Source organism: Camelus bactrianus, chromosome 2 (genome assembly GCF_048773025.1).
Source record: "Camelus bactrianus isolate YW-2024 breed Bactrian camel chromosome 2, ASM4877302v1, whole genome shotgun sequence".
In the NCBI taxonomy this organism is placed as follows: Eukaryota; Metazoa; Chordata; class Mammalia; order Artiodactyla; family Camelidae; genus Camelus; species Camelus bactrianus.
In genome coordinates, this window is record NC_133540.1 from 59,222,262 (window position 1) to 59,240,782 (window position 18,521).

The window sequence follows — 18,521 nt, forward strand, 5'->3', positions numbered from 1 at the left end:
CTCTTCTCCTTTTGTACTATCTTTTCTTTCAGATCAAGTTGATGTTTTTGCCAGTACAATTTGCGCTAAAAGCCTGTTGATCTCTTATAAATATTATTGGGTTTCACTTTGCTGAGATAAGCCTTATTCTTCTTTGGGTTTCTGCTGACACTACTGAGGGACAGCATCCTTAAGCTTCTTCTATGCTCTGTAGTTTGATTAAAATTTTTTCTGAGGTATCACTTTAGATATTTCAGAGATCTTAACGACAGATTTTACAGTTACATCCTCAGATTTTCTGTTTTTTCTGAAAGTCTCTGGATTTGATCTTGTCCAAAAGCCATTTGTGAATATTATCATCAATTGTCATCTGAAGAAGATGGGAAATTTCAATCCCAACAATTCCTGGCTTCTTTTTCTCTAAGAGTCTTTTCTGTAGCTTATCTATCTCCTTTTACATTTTACTACATACAATAAAAAGAAACCTGTTGGCACCTTCAATGCTCTAAATGGAGTCCTCTTGTCTACGACACACAGTTCATTACATACACTTTTCTACTTTCCACATTACTACAGGCAATAGTGTTGCAATGCCTGCCCCTATGTAGTAAAAATCTGTTTCCTTATAGTTTCCAATGACATTTTTCTTACCTTTTTTAAGTCCTCATCTGAAGTCCCTATAAGGCCATTTGGCATCTTCTTCTAATAGAGCTTTTTAGGCCCTCAGACTTTCACTGTCATTCTTTTAAAAAACCCTTCTACAGAGGGTTTGCATATGCTCAGATTTACAGATAGTGCCAATTTTCCAAGGTACTTATGTAAATTTACTTTTCAACCAGCAGTGTGAGAGTTCCAGTTGTTCCACATTTATTAGATTTGTTATTTTCTGTCTCTTTCATTTTGCCATGGTAGGTGAATAGTTATATAATGTGGTGGTTTCAATATGAATTTTTCTGATTATTTGAGGCTGAGCTCCATTTTAAAATGTTTATTGGCTATTTTAAGTTTTCTTCTTGTAGTAATGCTTATTCAAGCTTTTGCTCACTTTTCTATTGAGTTGTCTGGATTTTTCTTAGGAAATATATCTATATATTTAGGAGTTCTTATATATTATAGATTGTAAGATTTTTTTCAGTTCTATAGTTTGCAAATATCTTTCCTCATTAAGTGGCTTGTCCTTTCACTCATTTTAAGATTTGTTTTCTTTTTTTTTTTTTTAAAGAAACTAATATTCTTAATTTAATGTATCCCAATTTATCAATCATTTCCTCTATGGCCAGAGCCTTATGTGTCTTATTTAAAAAACCCTGCCTTAATCTAAGGTCATGAAGATATTCTCCTATATTATCTTCTAAATGCTGTATGTTACTATGTTTTATACTTAGGTTTATAAGCCATCTCCTTTTAATTTTATGAAGAAAGGATTCAATTTTATTTTTTTCTTTGTGAATACACAATTGTCCCAGCATAACTGATTTAAAAGCTCATCTTTTCCTCACTACTTTTTTTTTTTTTTGGTGGGGAGGGGAGGTAATTAGGTTTATTTATTTTTTTTTTAATTGAGGTACTGGGGATTGAACCCAGGACCTCGTGCATGCTAGGCACACACTCTACCACTGAGCTATACCTTCCCCCAACTCACTGCTCTTTAATGTCATTTCTTTCCCATATTAATGCCTATGGGTGGGTTTGTTTCTGGTCTTTTTATTCTGTTTCTTTGGTTTAATTTCTGTCCCTAGAGCAATACCAAATTGTGTTGATTGCTATATCTTCATAATATATTTTGGTATCTGATAGATACCTCCTTTTGTTCTTTCTCATGGAAATTATCCTAGCCATCTCTAAGTGAAAACAGTTATTACTTACGGTTTTTACAATATAAAAAATAAAAAACTTGCATATGAAGATTCACATAAGCTTCATTTATATAGTAAAAAACTGGAAACAATTCAAATGTCCACAAACATGTCAATACATGAACAAATTGTATACAATGGAGTATTACTCTACAATAAAAAAACAAAATAGCATTATGTAAACACTATGGATAAATCTCAAAAACATTACGTTGAACAAAGGAAGCCAGATACATAAGAATACATACCCTATTCTTCTATTTATATGGAGTTTCAGAACAGGCAAAACTATTTTAAAATGACATAAAACACATCAGTGGGTGCCTGGGGTAAGGATGATTCTTCAAATCATTCAATAGCTGAAAGGTTGCCCTCATGCTGTTCTGTTCTTACAAACCAGATTAGGACTAAAGTCATAACTAGGATGTACAGGTGTCCCATGGTATAAGAATGTACATTTTCTTGCCCTTCTATGTCTATGGATCAGAAGATTTTAAAGTAATCATAATAATAGCACCATTAAAATATAAAATTTATATTGCCTCTAACATCTACCAGGCATTGTAAAGCTTTACATATCTCATCCCATTTATTGACTGCAAAAGACTTTCTGGGTAAGAATTATTATCTTTGTTTTATAGATGAGAAAACTGAGGCACAGAAAAGTTAAATAATTTACCAAAGCCACACAGCTATAAAATAGCAGAGCTGGATTATGAACCCAGACAGTCTGGTCTTGGAGTACTTGTAACCATGATCTGAATCAATGTTACAAACATGTTCTGTCTACTTAGCACTATAAAAAAAAGTTGATTTGGAGAGTTCAATGAAATGTTGCTTCTTAGACTTAGCAATATAATTGGCAAATTTGGGGAAAAATCTCTTAAATGAGGTTATAACCCAATTAATAATCTAAGGTTTAAGAAAAAATTCACCTCCTCCCTCCCTTCAAACAAAACAACACAACAAACAAACAAACAAACATAAAACTGACTCTGCAGAGAGGAATGGGATTTTGGAAGACGTGTATTATCCAGATTATTGGGTTCATACAGTTATAAGCCCCTTGCTTAACCAGGCTTGTGTAAATGAGATCATTTCTTGATCTGCCTGAAAGGGAATTTTTCAGCCTGTCACTAAGAGCCAAATTCTTCTTTTCTGCTCTTCTCCTTCTGAAGGTATTTCTAATTTGTTTGTGATTTATTGAAATTTGCCTGGCTCTGGGACAGCTGCATCTTTTAAGTTCACTTTACTGCTTACTCCATTCTATTTGGGAAACTTTGTCTTCTTAAAAGATGTTTCCCTGGGAGCACATTCTCACCTGAAGTTTATGAAATAGCATGCTCAAATGCTCAATATGGCACACAATTTATTCTACCATTTTCTTCATTAAGGTACCGAGAGGACATAGTTGGTGGTTGTGAGTGTACACAAATGGCCACAAATTCCCCTCATACATTTGCTTCTGTTTGATAACTCTGAGGGTGAACTTTGGTTAAAATTGTGGTTTTATGAAACTAACCTCAAAAATTAATGGTGCTAAAAGATATTTTCTAACCAAACAAATATTTTTCTGTCACGTAATTAATATCTAACAGCAGTATAACATGATTATCCCAGCTACTTATTTTGGTCAGAGGATCTTTCTAAATGCACATAAGACATCAAAATTTCAAGTGTGTGTTAGTTTACCTCTATATCCTCTGTTGATAAGACTCTTAGAGGCTTATAGGTGTGGATTATGCCTTTAAAAAAATAACACTTTAAGCTACTTGAAAAGTTCTTTCTTCTATCTTCTTCATTTTTTCTCTTTATCCTGTTTTTCTCCCAGTCATGTTCTTTCTCACTTTAACTTTCTGCCATGTATCTCTGTCAGAAGTCTCTGTTGATTTCTTTTTGGGGGGGGTGGGGGGGAGAACCTGGAGACTGGGGACAGGAGTTCTAGCCGTAACGCTGAGTCCTGGGTCAAGATCCTGGCTAGGCTAGTACTAGTAGGAGGAGATGAGAGTGACTGGACAGCTTGACTTAGTTTAATGTTTTTCAGTTGCACCAATGGGAGGCATCAAGGAAAGAGAACATGTTTTATTCAGTTCTATATACCTCAATAGAAGGTATACTAATTTTACATGACATGGGAGAAGGCATATCTCCCCAATTCTTTCCCAGTGGGCATGTCAGTAAAATAGGAATGCGTAAACATTTGAGAAACAGGGATTGTTATTACAGGGTCTGCTTGAGTTTCAGGGCATTATGGGGGTTACAATACCACTCGTGATGCTGTAGCAGATGAAGACTTGTGACTCTGATTCCATTCATTTTCAATGCTGTTGTAACGGATTACCACAAACTGAGTGAGTAAAACAACACAAACTTATTAGTTATAGTTCTGATGGTTAGAAGACCTAAAATCAAAGAATGGGCAAAGCTGCATTCCTTCCAGTGGCTCTAGGAGAGCATTTGTTCCTTGACTTTTTAAGCTTCGAGAGACTGCCCATATTCTTTGGCTTCCATCTTTAAAACTAGTATTCTCATCACTCTGACCTCTGCTTCTGTCATCATCTCCTCTTACTCTAAAATCCTGCTTCCCTCTTATAAGGACCCTTGTGGTTACATTGGGCCCTCCTCATCTCAAGATCCTTAATCACATCTGCAAATCCACCTTGTCAAGTAAAGTAACATTCCCCATTACTAGTTTTGAGGACTAGAATGTAGACATCTTTGGGAGTCCATTAGTCCTGCAATCACATACCTTTCTACAACCAGCTGCTTGCCTTTTACTGCTATTGATATCATTGATTTCATCCAATTGATAAAATCGAGTTAGCTAGACTCTACCATTTTTAGTGCTATTTTCACTTTTTTGAATCCTTCTTCACATAGGAACCAAAACAACAACTGTGCTCTGATGAATCTACAGAATACCATGGGTTCAAATGCCCAGAGCCTTCTTGATCCTCACATTCTCTGTGCTTAATGCAAAGACTCTACTGGGATTTGAGAGCCTAGCACTAATGACTAGTACATTTCTAGGGTATTGTGCCCACCAAAGAAATAAAGTAAAAACTAATCCTCTGGATAAAGATCCCAAATCCACAAAATTCCAATTCTATCTACTAAGAGCTGGCATTCCTGAGAGCCGGCAAGAGTTGTTAATGTACCTTCTCATGGCCAATTTCCACAAAGATGATATAAGAAAATGGTATCATTCAAATTAAATGTGTTGGAGGAGGGTATAGCTCAGTGGTAGAGTGTGTGCTAAACATGCACAAGGTCCTGAGTTCAACACCCAGTGCCTCCATTAAAAATAAACAAATAAATAAGTAAACCTAATTACTTCCCCCAAAATTTTTTTAAAAATTAACAAAACCACAAATTAAATGTGTGACCTACTGTTCAGCATCAATCAGCATAGAAAATGGTCTTTATACTGAAATTTAAGAAAGTGGTGCCTTACCCCAAAGAAGAGTTCTTCATACTTTTTGTTTCCAGACTTTCATTAGAGGAACTGGTGTGGAGAGTGTGAGGGAAAAGGTGAGAAAGGAGGAAGGTGAGATGACAGACCCCAAGTGGTGACTTGTAGGAAACAATTTCTACCCTCAGGACAATAGAAAGTATTGAAGGAATTTATGTAGATGGAGAGAGGAGGGCATGGGAGAAGTTGAAGGTTATTACTGGGCATTTTGGCTTGTGAATGCTGGCTGCATGGCAACTCCATTTACTGAAATGGAAAATAAAGAAGGAAGAGCTGAGTTTGGATATAAGATGCAGGTCAAGTTGGAACTTTTATAGGACATCCGAGTGGAACAGCTATATGGCTCAGGAGAGGGGTTTAGGCTTGCAATATGGGTTTATGACTCATCAGTGTAAGGACAGTAATTGACAGCACTACTGGAGAGAGTGTATGGAGTTAGAAGAGAAGATGTCATAAGATAGAGTCCTGAGGAGCACCAACATTTAAAGGATAGGCCGAGGAAAAGCCTGCAAAGGAAACTAAGAAATGTTTAGAGAGGTAATTGGAAAATCAGAAAGTGTTGACATATTACAAAATTTGTACCCACTCTGGTGCTATAATTGGAAATACATTTAATTACAATTGAATGTGACTTGAAAATTGTTTCTTTATATATATATGCTAATTACTTACTTGCATCACAGGGTTATGAGGTTCCAATGAAAAAATGCATTTGAAAATATTTTGTGAAGTGTTACCCTAGTGATCTCAAATTTTAATGTTCCTCAAAATCTTTAGGAGGATGTGTTAAAATACAGATTGCTGTGTTTCTGAGTCAGTAGATGTTGGATGGGGCCTAGAATTAGAATTTTGCATGAGTTCTCAGATGATGCCAAGTTGCCCATCTGGGATCTGTCTTTGTGAACTGTGTAATGCAAATATAAGGGATTAGGCTTTTGATTTTATTAAAATAATCACCATTTTCCTCCGATCTGTGTCTATTTCATCCCCTAATTTTTTCAAACTTGTGTCCTCTATCAAGAGATGTTGAAACATCTTTACTCTGCTTCATACCTAGCAATACCCGTTTATGTTTATGAAAGATCAGTTTAGTGTAGTATTTTGTTGATTGTTTATATTAATGAGCAACAACTTAAGGTTAGCTTGATTAAGGAGAGGAAAAATAGATGATATTTCTTGTGAGAAGGAGATAAGGAGGACTTCTTTGGATTAAGAGGTGAGATTTTTTTTTTTTTCTTCAAAGTCAATTAGATGTAGAATGTTACTTTTTACGTACTTTCAAAAATCCCATTAGGGAACTTGTAATTTGATCCTGAGGGAGAAACATGAGGAGAGTCAGGTAAGAGGAAAAATTGACCTCATTCTTCAGTCCTTTCCGAAATCCCGAGAAATGTGTGTACCTTAACACTCCCTTCTTCAGTCCCACAAAACAGGGAATCAGGAAAATGCATTAGCACCCTAGTACAGACTAGGAACACAGAGCGGGGAGGAGACTCAGCCCCGTCAGACAGAAGGAAACCGGGGGAGGGGAGAGCAAACTTCCCCCAGTCGGAGACTGCAGCGCGGCCGTGGGAAGAGAAGGGAAGTGGGGAGACGTACCTCAGGCGTCAGCCAGACATTTGGCATCTGGGCATGTGGGAAGGTGAGGGAGGAGGGGAAAGGGCTACACCAGAGCGAGATGGCAAGAGCCCCCGCCGCTAGAGTGAAGACCTGGAGCGCTAGAGCTTTCTGCTCTCTCTCTTCCCTCCTGGAGGCCATTTCTCCATATTTAACCGGGATATAGAGGGGCCGCTGGGCCGAGTCAGAACTAGCCAGCGTTGCCGCCTCCCCACGGCAGACCCCGCTTCGGCCCCTGGCCCAGGCGGGAGAAGTGGCCTTAGGGGACGCTGAAGTTACTCCGTGGAGGGGGGGGGGGGTCGCCAAGCTCCTTTCCAATCGCAGTGGCCACTCCAGCTATTCGCATATATTATGCTAATGAAAGACCTCCGGCTCAGCTCCCACCCAAGCTCCCCGCCCCTCGGGGGGTCTCCCAGGCCCGGCCCGCGGGCTGGGCGAAGGTGAATATATTATGCTAATGAGGCGGGCCTCTGCCTGGGCTTCGGAAGGGGGGCGCTCTGCGGCGGGAGCGCGGGCTGGAGGCCGGGCGCCGGGAGGGGGTCGGGGGAGGGACGCCGCGCTCCGAGCGCGCGCGCACTCACACACTCTCTCACACACACACACACACACTCACACACGAGCATCTCGAAGGGTATTTAAGGCTCGCACACGCGAGGCTGCGGAGATACTTCGGGCAGCCGCGGCTTCGGTTTCGCGACTCGCATTTTCTCCTTGGGTGTTTCGTTTTCCTCTGTCCTCTCCCCCTCGGCCACCCCTTTTGCACTGCGCTCTGGCGGTCTCTCTCAGCATTTTTGCCGGGAACTGCAGCCAGGTGGGAAACACAGGTCGGTGTGCGAAAAAACACCGAATAGGCAGAAATAAGGCAGGCTGACAGAGGCGCAACAGGTCCGGTGCTCTGTGGAGAGGGCGAGCGGCGGCCCCTCACAGCCCCTCGGCCGCTGTCCCTTGGACCCCGCGCGGCCGCTCTGGGGACCTCTGAAGAGGTGTGCGTCCTCTGAGGGGCCAGGAGGAACACCCGGGAGGGTTTCATTCCGATTTTTACCTTGCTGCCATCAGTCTGGGACTGAGGGTGCTTTTTCACTCGCAGCTGGGAAGGGGAAAAGAAAGCGGAGGATGGTCCACGTCTGCCGGTCTCGGCGCTGAGGAAAGCGACGGTCAGTCTCCGCGCCCCGGCTCCCACTCTCCCAACTAGTTGTGCAGCCACTTGGACTGAACTTTGGAGGAATCGTCTTTTTTCTTTCTTTTAAGATTATTGGAGGTGGTAGAGGGTAGGAGGCAAAGCCCAGACAGCCGACCCCGCCACGATGCTGGTGAAGAAGCACGCAGGGAAAGGAGGGGGGCGGGAGCCGAGCTCCGAGGACCCGAGCGCATCCCCTCAGCGTTGTGCCGGGACGGTGCCCTCTTGCGCGGCCCTGGCAGTCCTCCTGTCAGTGGTGGCCGTGATGTCTTGTCTGTACCTGGGGGTGAAAACCAGCCACCTCCAGGCGAGGATCGCAGCTCTCGAATCCGCCAAGGGGGACCCTTCCATCCGTCTGCTGCCTGATTGCCTGGATCAGCTCAAAGCTGTGGTGCAAGAGAAAGTGGAGCGACTTCTGGCTCAGGTGTGAAAGCTTGGGGTATTTTGCAGGTGGATAACATCTTTTACAGGCGTGATTCTGTGTACATGACCAGCCTCTACCCTACTGTATGCATACTTGGTATGGCTGTGTGTACATACATGTGCTAGGCCATCTGTGCTCACTGTAGCATGTATTTGTATATGCACATCCTTTGGTATCACCCTTTCTGTCTCTGTCATCTTCCCTTACTTTTCTTAATGTTTGCATGATAAACACATATGGAGGCCTAAAAGGGGGAAGGGAAGGGTGGCCAGAATGTCAGGGTGGTGGTTTACCTCTTTTTAGCTTCTGGAATCATGTGTGAGTTTTTTCCAGTGTTGTGGAGAATATTCCTTGCAGAGATAACATCTGTTATATCCTTCATAGGGTGTAAGAAGGTTAGAGCCATAGGTGTTATCAATAGACAAATGGTAATCACTTTTAAAAGTGAAATAACTTTGTAATGATTTCAGATGAATTATTTCGCACACTGAATGTTTTCATATTCAACGTTTAAAAAGAAAAAAACCAATAGCTTTAATTTTTGTAAAGGATACAGTGGCAGGGGTATTTGTGAATGCAGAGCCATTGGAGTTGAGAGTTGAAAAGAATCTATGTTATGTTCATCAAAACCAGGGGTGCTTTAGACTACAGTTAGGGTGTTTTCTGGAACTTGCCCTTCGAATGGAGAAGCTATTTGGCAGTAGTTGCATGATAAGCAGTTGACCTTTATGTATAAAATATTGGTTGTTTTAAAACCTATAGCTTACCTAGATCTGCAATATGTTCATGCTGGTTTTTCGCATTGACTGCATATGCTTGAGCTGAGACAGAGAGTGGTGGTAGTTGAAGAATGGAGAAAGATGTCCAGCAGTCTTGATATCATGTCAATGGTCATTTTCTTTTTTTAGGGCTTGGGTACTGTTACCTTTTGACTAAAGTCCAAGTACATATGTAAACATTAGTTATGTAGGCTAGTAAATCAAGCATATGGCCAGAGAGTCCCTAAAGAATCCATTTCTCTAATGCTACTGATGATTGTTAATATCTCTTCTTTTCCTACAGAAATCCTATGAACATATGGCTAAAATAAGAATTGCAAGAGAAGCACCTTCAGAGTGCAACTGCCCGGCAGGTAAAATGGAACTTACTTAACAAGGGTTCCTCCATAGCAGAGCATTTTAAAACAAAGGTCCTGTGTCTGTCAAGTCTGCCTGTAATAATAGTAAAGAAAGAATGCAGACCCAACTTACTTTAATAAAACCAACATGTCTGAGTAAAAGAATGGCAAATAAAGCCCCAAATATTATTTTAAGAAGCATACCAAGGTCTGTTAAGGGAAAGCAAAGAAGATAGAGATAATCACCAAAGAAAATACAGGCAAGGTGTTGTCCAAAGACAACGTTCTTAGATTCATAGATTGAAAATTATTCTTCAATTTTATTCAATTTTAATGTGTGTGGTGAAAAAGACTGCAGAACATGTTAGTTTCTGAATCGCTTAGTGGTTGCATTAGTGCAGGTTTCTATTTGTTGTTTTTGACATATGATTGTGTTAGTAAGCCACCTTCACTTCTTGAAGTGCTTTTATTTTCTATCAGAAAGGTTCTCTCTCCTATTCTGTAGCTAAAGATGTGGATTGAAAGGAAATTAGTTCTTTATGTTGAGCTTCTCATTACAAACTATTGCATTCTCGATGACTTCTCAGAAAAGGCTTATATATATATATATATGTATATATATATATATATTTTTTTTTTATACCATTTTTCTGTGTAGCTTTAGGGAACTATATGATGACAGCATACTAGTAGAAGCATGGGTAAGAGAGACATCAATGAATAAAAACCCCTGGGTAACCATGATATCTTCCTTCACAGACCTCTGAGGCTTGGTAGTTGGTCATCTACGGGCCTCAAATTTAGAAGCCCTTGGAATATGTCCATTGGAAAGTGTCTAGTGGATTCAACTAATAGGTCATGAAAAACTCCAATGAGTCTTGAGATTGTTGTTTCAGATAAATGTTGTTAATGTGTTTATGAACATTTTGGTTTCTTTTACTATCATGTATAGAAAAGTAAGTGTCTTACTTTTTTTTTTTTCATGTTCAAGAACGTGATATTTAGATACTTATACTGCATGGAAAGACTAATTCCTTTGTTTATTAATTTTTACATTCTTAGTTTTTTTTTTTTTCCTCATGATAATTTGTTTTGACACAGCTAAACTAGGCACCATGTTTAGAAATTTCAAATGTCAGCTCCTGGTTGTACATCATATTTATGTTCTGTTACATTGATGACCATAATGGAACAGTATTTTTTTTTTTTAATGAAGCCCTTTCAGTTGAGAACACATATACATTAGGTAACAGGAAGACAGAGTTAATGTTTGAAATTATAGGTTTCATTCTTAGTTGTTTTAGGTTGGGAAAGACCTCAGAAGTCAGAAATTTAAGGAAGGCACTTTTCCAGTGTGGGAATTAACTCACAACAACCTCATCAGCCTGCAGGGATTATTTAAATTCCCAAGACAGTTGGTAGGGGACTTCACTGATCATACCACTTAGAATCCAGCATTTTCTGTATACAATACTCTTGCTAGCTGTGTGAAAAATAACTAGGGTTAATTAATAGGATTCTTAGTGAACTTGATAAAGAGTAGAAAAGTGACAGCCATGGCACCGAGCTTAGTTTTTTGGGGGATTTAACTGCTTTATGATGTTTGATGTAAGCTGGTTGGTGAGGTCTAATTTGTAATCTGTAGGAAAGTCTTTACATTTAGAGTTCACTTCATGTTAAATCTTCCAAAATATCTTCCATTTTCTTCTTAATATATTAATTTAATAATAAATGTTGATTTCACCATAATAACAAATAAATAAATAAATGGTGATTTCCTCGTTTTTTTTGTTGGCTCTGTCTAATGGCTGCTTTACTTTCTTGCCACCACTAGAGCTCCACATTACACCAGTTTTCACCAGGTTACTCTCGAGGTATACTTTTGAAGGTGCACATTCCAACACACAGAATCAAACAGGTTTCTTGCTGACAGATCTCTAGCATAGAAACACTCTATTCTGCTTGTGGAATAATTAGACAATATCAAAATTAAGGCATCATGTTGAAAATAGTATCCTGGGGAAAACCAGCTATTTTGAATTGTGGTCGGTGAGGTATTGTTTTAGGGAATGAATGGGCTGGCCAAGAGGATTAGAAAGGAGATATAGCACTTCCCACCTGGTTTAGGTTTCACCCTGGTTCGCAGTGACTAAGAGTTGTCACCCAGACATCTGTTTGTAGGGCAGAGTGAGACAAGTTTGTTACCTCAGCCCAGTTCCTGTGGACAGATGCCCACCCCTTGAAGTTGACACTCTTGTTGACAGTCTCCATCACAGAGCCAAGGACTGATAGCAAAGGCCGAATGCTGTGTTGTTTGTGTTCACTTTAATTGCTTTTGATAGAACTCAGTCCCAGTGAGGTTTATCCAGGTAGGCTACAAGGAAATCATAGAATTGAAAGTTTTTTTTTAAACACTAGAAAGAACTTTTGTGGGAGAGGTATAAGGAAGGCTATTATTGAATGGTTTTTCATTATAAGGGAAGTATTCTCTCGTTTAATCTTCACAACAACCCTGAGAGTTAAGTATTGGTAATCTCATGTTACAGCTGGAGAAGCTGGACTCAGAGGAGGTGACTAACTTAACATAGTAAAGACAAGGTCAGATTCATTTCCACATCTGTCAGAATCAAAAGCCCGAAGTCTGAGGAGGAATAGAGAGTATAGGTTTTGGAGCTGGACAGTTCTGGACTGAAATCCTGGGTCTGATACTAAATAACTGTGTGACCTTGGTCACACTATTAAACATCTCTGGGTTCCAGTTTCCTCATCTGCAAAAACATGGCTAATGCTACCTTCCTCATCATAGGTTGATACTTGACCTAACGTCTGGCATAGTAATAGCTATTTATTGGGTAATAGCAGTTACTATTCTTTTTAAAATCTTATGTGTTACTTAACGCCAATCTGGTCCATGGGGACACATGATATAGGTGGGAAAACTGAGACTTGGAGATGCATAACTTGCTCAAAGCTCCATGGCTAGTTGATAGTAGGTTCTGGACTAGAATGCTGTGCTTAATTAAACAACTATATCTGTAGATCATTCATGCAGATAATCAAGTAAGTCAGTATCTCTTGGTGCTACATCAATGAAGATGGGTTCTTTACAGATATTTGTATTAGTCTACTAAATTATTTTTACCAAAATTGTTGGAAGAACTTTTGACCTTGTAGGTAAACCATAATCGAAGTAGATAGAACCTACACTAAAAGAGTATAAAGGGATAAAGAGTGTCTTTACAGTTTTGATACCAGATGTTTTTGAAAAGAAGTACTTTAGTTGTCTGACTCATTTTCACACTTATTTTTAACAGCTTTCTTAAAGTATATTTTATAATATTTAAATCTATGATTTAAAGAGTGAAAAAAAATGGAGCTGGGCAACCATCACTACAATTTTAGATCACATCATCATTCCCCAAAATTCACATTTACTTTTTTTGTGTGCTCAGGAGAAGCTCTATTTTTTGAATATTTGCTTTAAAGAAACCTCAAAATAAAATTAAAAAAAAAACCATACAAATTAGAGTTCTATTTAGCAGAATATTTGATTTAGCAGTAGCTGAACTGTGGAAATCCAGCTGGCATCTGTGGCTTGGCCTCTCTAAAACTTGTCTTTTGTAGGAGAGAATAAATTGGCTCTTTCCTGTGGCTGTAGAATTCCGTTTTGGGTTCTGTTCTTGGAGTCCTACATAAAGTACATACAAAGTAGGCATATTTATGGGAAGGTTTCTATGATCCAGCTGATAAGGAACACTGGGAACCAGGCAGCCAACCAAAAGATGTTTAAGATCATAGAGTTTTCTGTACCTTACTCATGAGTAGTGTTGCCTGCCCAGGGTATGAAATATAAGAACCTCTGTGGCGTAAGGGACAGAGAATGTGAATGGGCAATAAAGAATCTGTAGTTCCAGTTATGATGACCAATAGTGGGCTTTCTTCCATGACAGCATTTCTGGAGGAGCAATCAGGATCGACTAATAAGACTGCTTTAATGATAGACCCTGTTACATTCAGATAAAGAACTTTTCCTGATCAAGGGCTTGCTTTAGTGTCATTGGAGTGATAGACTATAGATCTATGAATCAGTTCAACAAAAAATCCTGAAGATATTATGTCTGACAAATGAGTGAAATTTGGGGGAGTCCCAAAGAGTGTATTTAATCTATTCTTAAATCTTATTTTTGAATAAGGTATATTGATTTTCTCTTACAACAAATAAAATTTTGGTAAAAACAGTGCAAAAAAAAAAAAAAAAAAAAAAAAAAAAGAATCCAGAGTTCTAATCCTGGCTTTGCCATTAACAATCTTGGGGAAATCATTTCCAAGAATGACTTTTACAGACTCTATTTTCATATCCCTAATATAGGAGTGTTGGGTTAGAGTGATTTTGAAGGGCACTTGTCTGTTCTCCAGGTATGAAGAGCCTATTGTGTGCTAAATATCTAGATACGGGGAAAATGCTGATGAATAAGGCAGACTTGGCATCTGCCCTCTTGGTGCTTACATTTCAATGAGGATGACAGACATTTTAAAATGACATGAATTTACAGGCATGAGAAGTACAACCGAGAAAAAGTATAGTATGCTTTGGAGTGCATGACCAAAGCTTCTTCCATACTGTAAATACTATGGATTTTTTTTTTCTTTATTTGGTAGAGGGCGAGGGGGAAAGAAATTCATAGTAGGAGAAAATCATTAACATGAGAAAATCTGGCTTCTGATAACATATGAAAGCTCTAGCCATGGATAAAAGCTGATCTGCATAGCCTCACCTGGCTTTTGGTTTTCCAAGAATTTATGGCCAAATGAAGGTACACTGATACTTGGTTTGCATACACTGATACCCAACTGAAATAAAAAGTGGTTCTAATATATAAAAGATTGTGTAGATAGGATGGTGACCTGTTTTTCTACATTACTTCTGCAAACAGGGAGATTCAGGTTGAATAAGAGTTGAAGCTTCCTGCATGGTGGGACTGAACATTTCCACCAGACCTGGTCCTCAGCCTTCACAGATGATGATGAAAGTAGCACATCTAGTCATCTGCTCAGAGAGCTTAATTAGAGATAGAAAGACATACTGTATAATTTCTGAGGTCCTTCCACACCCTCCAAGTCTCTGATAGTGATTATATACAAAGTAAGTTCAAATGTAGGCAAGTAGAAGTATCTCTGATTCATAAATATGAGTGACACAGCCTCTGGTAACTGGTTTTGTGGCATCTTCTCCATTGATGGTGGAATTAAATTTTAACTGTAGCTTTAAGGTTGTGTACCCTTTCCAATTATATGAGAAGACCTTTAAATTACCTTGCTAACATAAATTTACTTTATCATATAAAACTCATATTTCCTACTAACATGGTTTTTCAATTACACTGTACATTTTTCCTAACCAGCTACCCAATGAATGGAAAGAGTGCACCAAGTAAGGACATATGTATAGATTTTCAATTATGTAAGGTAAAGAATTGTCAGAAACGGGTTGCAAAAAGAAAGCAAAATAAAATGCCATAAGTGTTATTTAAATGAGAATAGCAGGCAGTCCCCTCCTCTTGTAAAGCCAGACAATACAGTGTGGCATCTGAGTGCCTCAAAGCCTTCATGTTAAATGGTTTCAGTCCTAATGAGTACAGCAGTTTGGGTGTAACACTTTTAGTTGGTTCAGTAGTGACAACTGGCAAAATGCCCTGTCACCCAAAGGACTGGGGACAAATTACCTCTTGAAGCAGTGTTCTTGTATCTTAGCTTCTCTTCTGTATCTCTTGTCTGAAAATTACTAAGAAGCAAATCCTTGAAGTACTCTTTTCTCTTTCTTACCTTAGTAATTCTGTTTTTCCTGAGCTGGGAATTATTGAAGAGAAGGGCATAAATTCTGCGTAGGGATTAATTTTTTCTAGCTCATTTGAAGGATGTATAGATGCAAGTAGCCTCTCAGGGCCTTAATAACCTATTGTGCTTCTGATTGGTTTGTAACTGTGCAAAATCAACTACATAGCATATTAAAAAAGAGTATTCGAATGTCAAAATTAGGTCTAGGAGTGGAGAAGGGCATCCTCTCATCAACAAGATTAGGTAATTGACAACTGGTAGGGAAACATGCCAGAATTAGGACTGTCTTACAGTTCGGGGGGGGGGTGCTGTGTGCTGCAGGGGGAACCTCATGAGGTTCTCATCAAATAATATCAATCTATGTTGTCTTGAGTGGAAATCATCCAAAACCTATTATGAAAAAGCATTTTTATACCATCCTTCCACTTTCTAAATACCACTTGGTGGTTGGAAGCTGAGGATGTGAAAACAATATATGAGTCAGTCTGGGCTGCAGGCAATAGCCCAGTAAGTGACCGCTAAGCATAGAAACATCTCCACCCTCCCTGGTTTGCCAGTACGGGTGAAGTTCCATGCCGTGGTTTAATGCACCGTGATATTTAACAGTTTTTTTGGAATTTGTGTTAAAAATGACTGTGACACACCCGCATACTGAATTCTTAGACATGCACAGTTACTGTTTCATTGGGGATGTGTTCAGCAACCTTATAATTAAAAAATATTTTTCAATCAACTTTTAAAAAGGAGGAGATGCAGGAGAGTGGGAAGCAGAAGTAAGTGGAGTTCACTTACAAATTAAAATTGAGCACTTTTCATTGGCGTCATATATTCCTTCACATGACTGTTCTGTGTCGTTTAAATGATAGGATTCCTTGAAGAAATGCCACCAGATGGCAGGCATCTTCCCTTCGTGACCACAAGGAGGAGGAACTGAGCTGAATGGTGGGACTTCCTCTGTTCTGTCTGCTCCTTCTCAATTGAATTCCTAGACAACTTCTATCTCTTGACTTCTGTTTGCTATGGAAAAGTTTAAATGAGGGAGCAAGTAATTTCTTCCGTCTATATTTGAAGACTAAAATATACTATCAGCTTTAAGATATTTAAAATAGTTTAATAAATTTCACATTTTTATTAGTCAAAAGTGCAGTTATTTAGTGGATAAATTCACATATATGAACTTGAGGCTGGTATTCCAGTAGCTAGAAGAAATTAACTAAAAGTAATTGAATTTACCAGTTGGGGGATTTTGTGCTTATATTTTGAAATTTCTCAAAATCAAGAATCATTTGGCATCATTATCATGCTTTTGACATAATTTCATCTGGAGTCTCCATTTCAACTTCAGTCACCACATAATTTCATAGCTGGAATGCATTCTTAATTTTTCTCATACTGTGTTCCTTAGTCTAATTGGATAGTCTGAATTGCCAGGAATGCCAAAAACTGTTCACTTGGATATTCATAATTTAGAAATCCAGGCTTCTGGATTATGTACATAAAATTTTTATTCTTGTATTTTAAATGTTGTCAGCAGATATTTTAAAAAGGTTCTCACATTTAGGCTAAGTGGCTGAGTAAATTTGATGAATTGTAGCCAGCACTAGCTTGTATATTATGGTAATATTAAGAGTCAGAATATGTCTAACTAGAAGTATACTTGTTTTTGACAAAAGTAAAATTTCTTTATTTAGAGTTCACATGTAAGGAAAGTGAAAAAGGGGAGGAAAAGCCACTCACATCCTGTAATCTCTTGGAATAATACCTCTTTACCATCATATTTAGCAAGCTTGGTAGCTTTTAGAGTTTCTATTATAATATAAGTCTGGACAATTGTTAAAGAGTCAGAGGGATTCTCCATTATAGCTCTGTCTCCAGCATCCTCTTTTGCTCTTGTAGCAGCTAATGGGAGAGAAAAATCTTATAGGAATCTCCTTCCATAGGAGTCTCTATTACAGGGTCAGAAAAGTGGTATTATTTTTGATCCTTAAAATGCTAGAACTAAATATGCCTGGAAAATTGACCCAGTTCTTTCTCAACATTCCTGTATCTTAGTTCAATTTGGGCAGTTATTAAAGGTAAGTGGTTTATATTATCTTTCTAGGAATTATGAAACTCCGATTTGTCTCAGGGGTTCCAGAATCCAGCTGGCATTTTTAAGATGTACATGATATGATCATAAGATAAAAACATTTCCATAAACCATGCATGAAAACCAACCTTTTGACTTTAAAGTCAGGCTAGAAATGCTGGCAAATTTTAGGCCCTTGCCAGCAAATTCTGGAATATTAAAAATCATTTTTTACTGAAAAAATTAGGGCTCAAGGTCAGAGCCGATGAAATTTGAATGAACACAAGCTAATAGCTGCCTATCTGAGAATGGTTATCAATCTGGTTGAGGGTCAAGTGAGTTAAGTATGTTAAGGATCAGGTGGCCCTCGTGGGCAGATCCTGATACTAGCTGCTAAGAGGTCTCACAGAGTAATGGCATTCCATTTCCTGAGGGAGTGGGTTGGGAGTCCATTTCTACCAATCTCATTTGTGAGCTCCACGTCTGGGGTTCTGGTTTGTATCTGTGTATCTCTAGGGCTTGTGGTAGAGTTCTCTATAGAAAGTTAGCTATAAAAGCTAATAATGATCATAATGAAGATCTGTCAACTTGACTTGGTTGAGAATTTTTATTGTGGTTTATCTCTTTACATACACTAATATCCTTATCCCCATGCCTTTTAAAACATTTTCTCTGAGGGCTTTGTCAGCCAAAACGTATTAAAGCTAATACAAATCTTAGCGGTCAAGTGTTCAAGGGTTTTCCAACGTTTCTCAAAGAGGCTCAACCTTTAGAAAAAAATGAAATCTTATGAGAAAAGCCATTATATGAAACTGGTTACAAAGTTAGCTACACACACAATGATTGACCTCGGAGGTCAGAGGGGCAGAGGCCAAAGCCCTACATGTTCTTTCTTTCTTTCTGCTGCTCACCCCACTCCCCCATGATGGCCCCTGAGGTATCTCCGAAGAACTTCAGGACTCCACAGGAAACTGTT

General features: G+C 38.7%; 1 protein-coding gene across 1 annotated transcript in view; it reads left to right on the forward strand.

Annotated features, from left to right (window-relative positions):
• The first annotated feature begins 6,874 nt into the window (after nt 1–6,874).
• Nucleotides 6,875–18,521, forward strand: part of COL25A1 (collagen type XXV alpha 1 chain) — a 419,343-nt gene continuing 407,696 nt past the window's right edge. The window contains exons 1-2 of the mRNA XM_074342511.1: nt 6,875–8,525; nt 9,588–9,657. Of these exons, the coding sequence (XP_074198612.1) occupies nt 8,229–8,525; nt 9,588–9,657 (367 nt within the window). The 5' untranslated portion in view covers nt 6,875–8,228. The remainder of the gene's footprint in view (nt 8,526–9,587; nt 9,658–18,521) is intronic.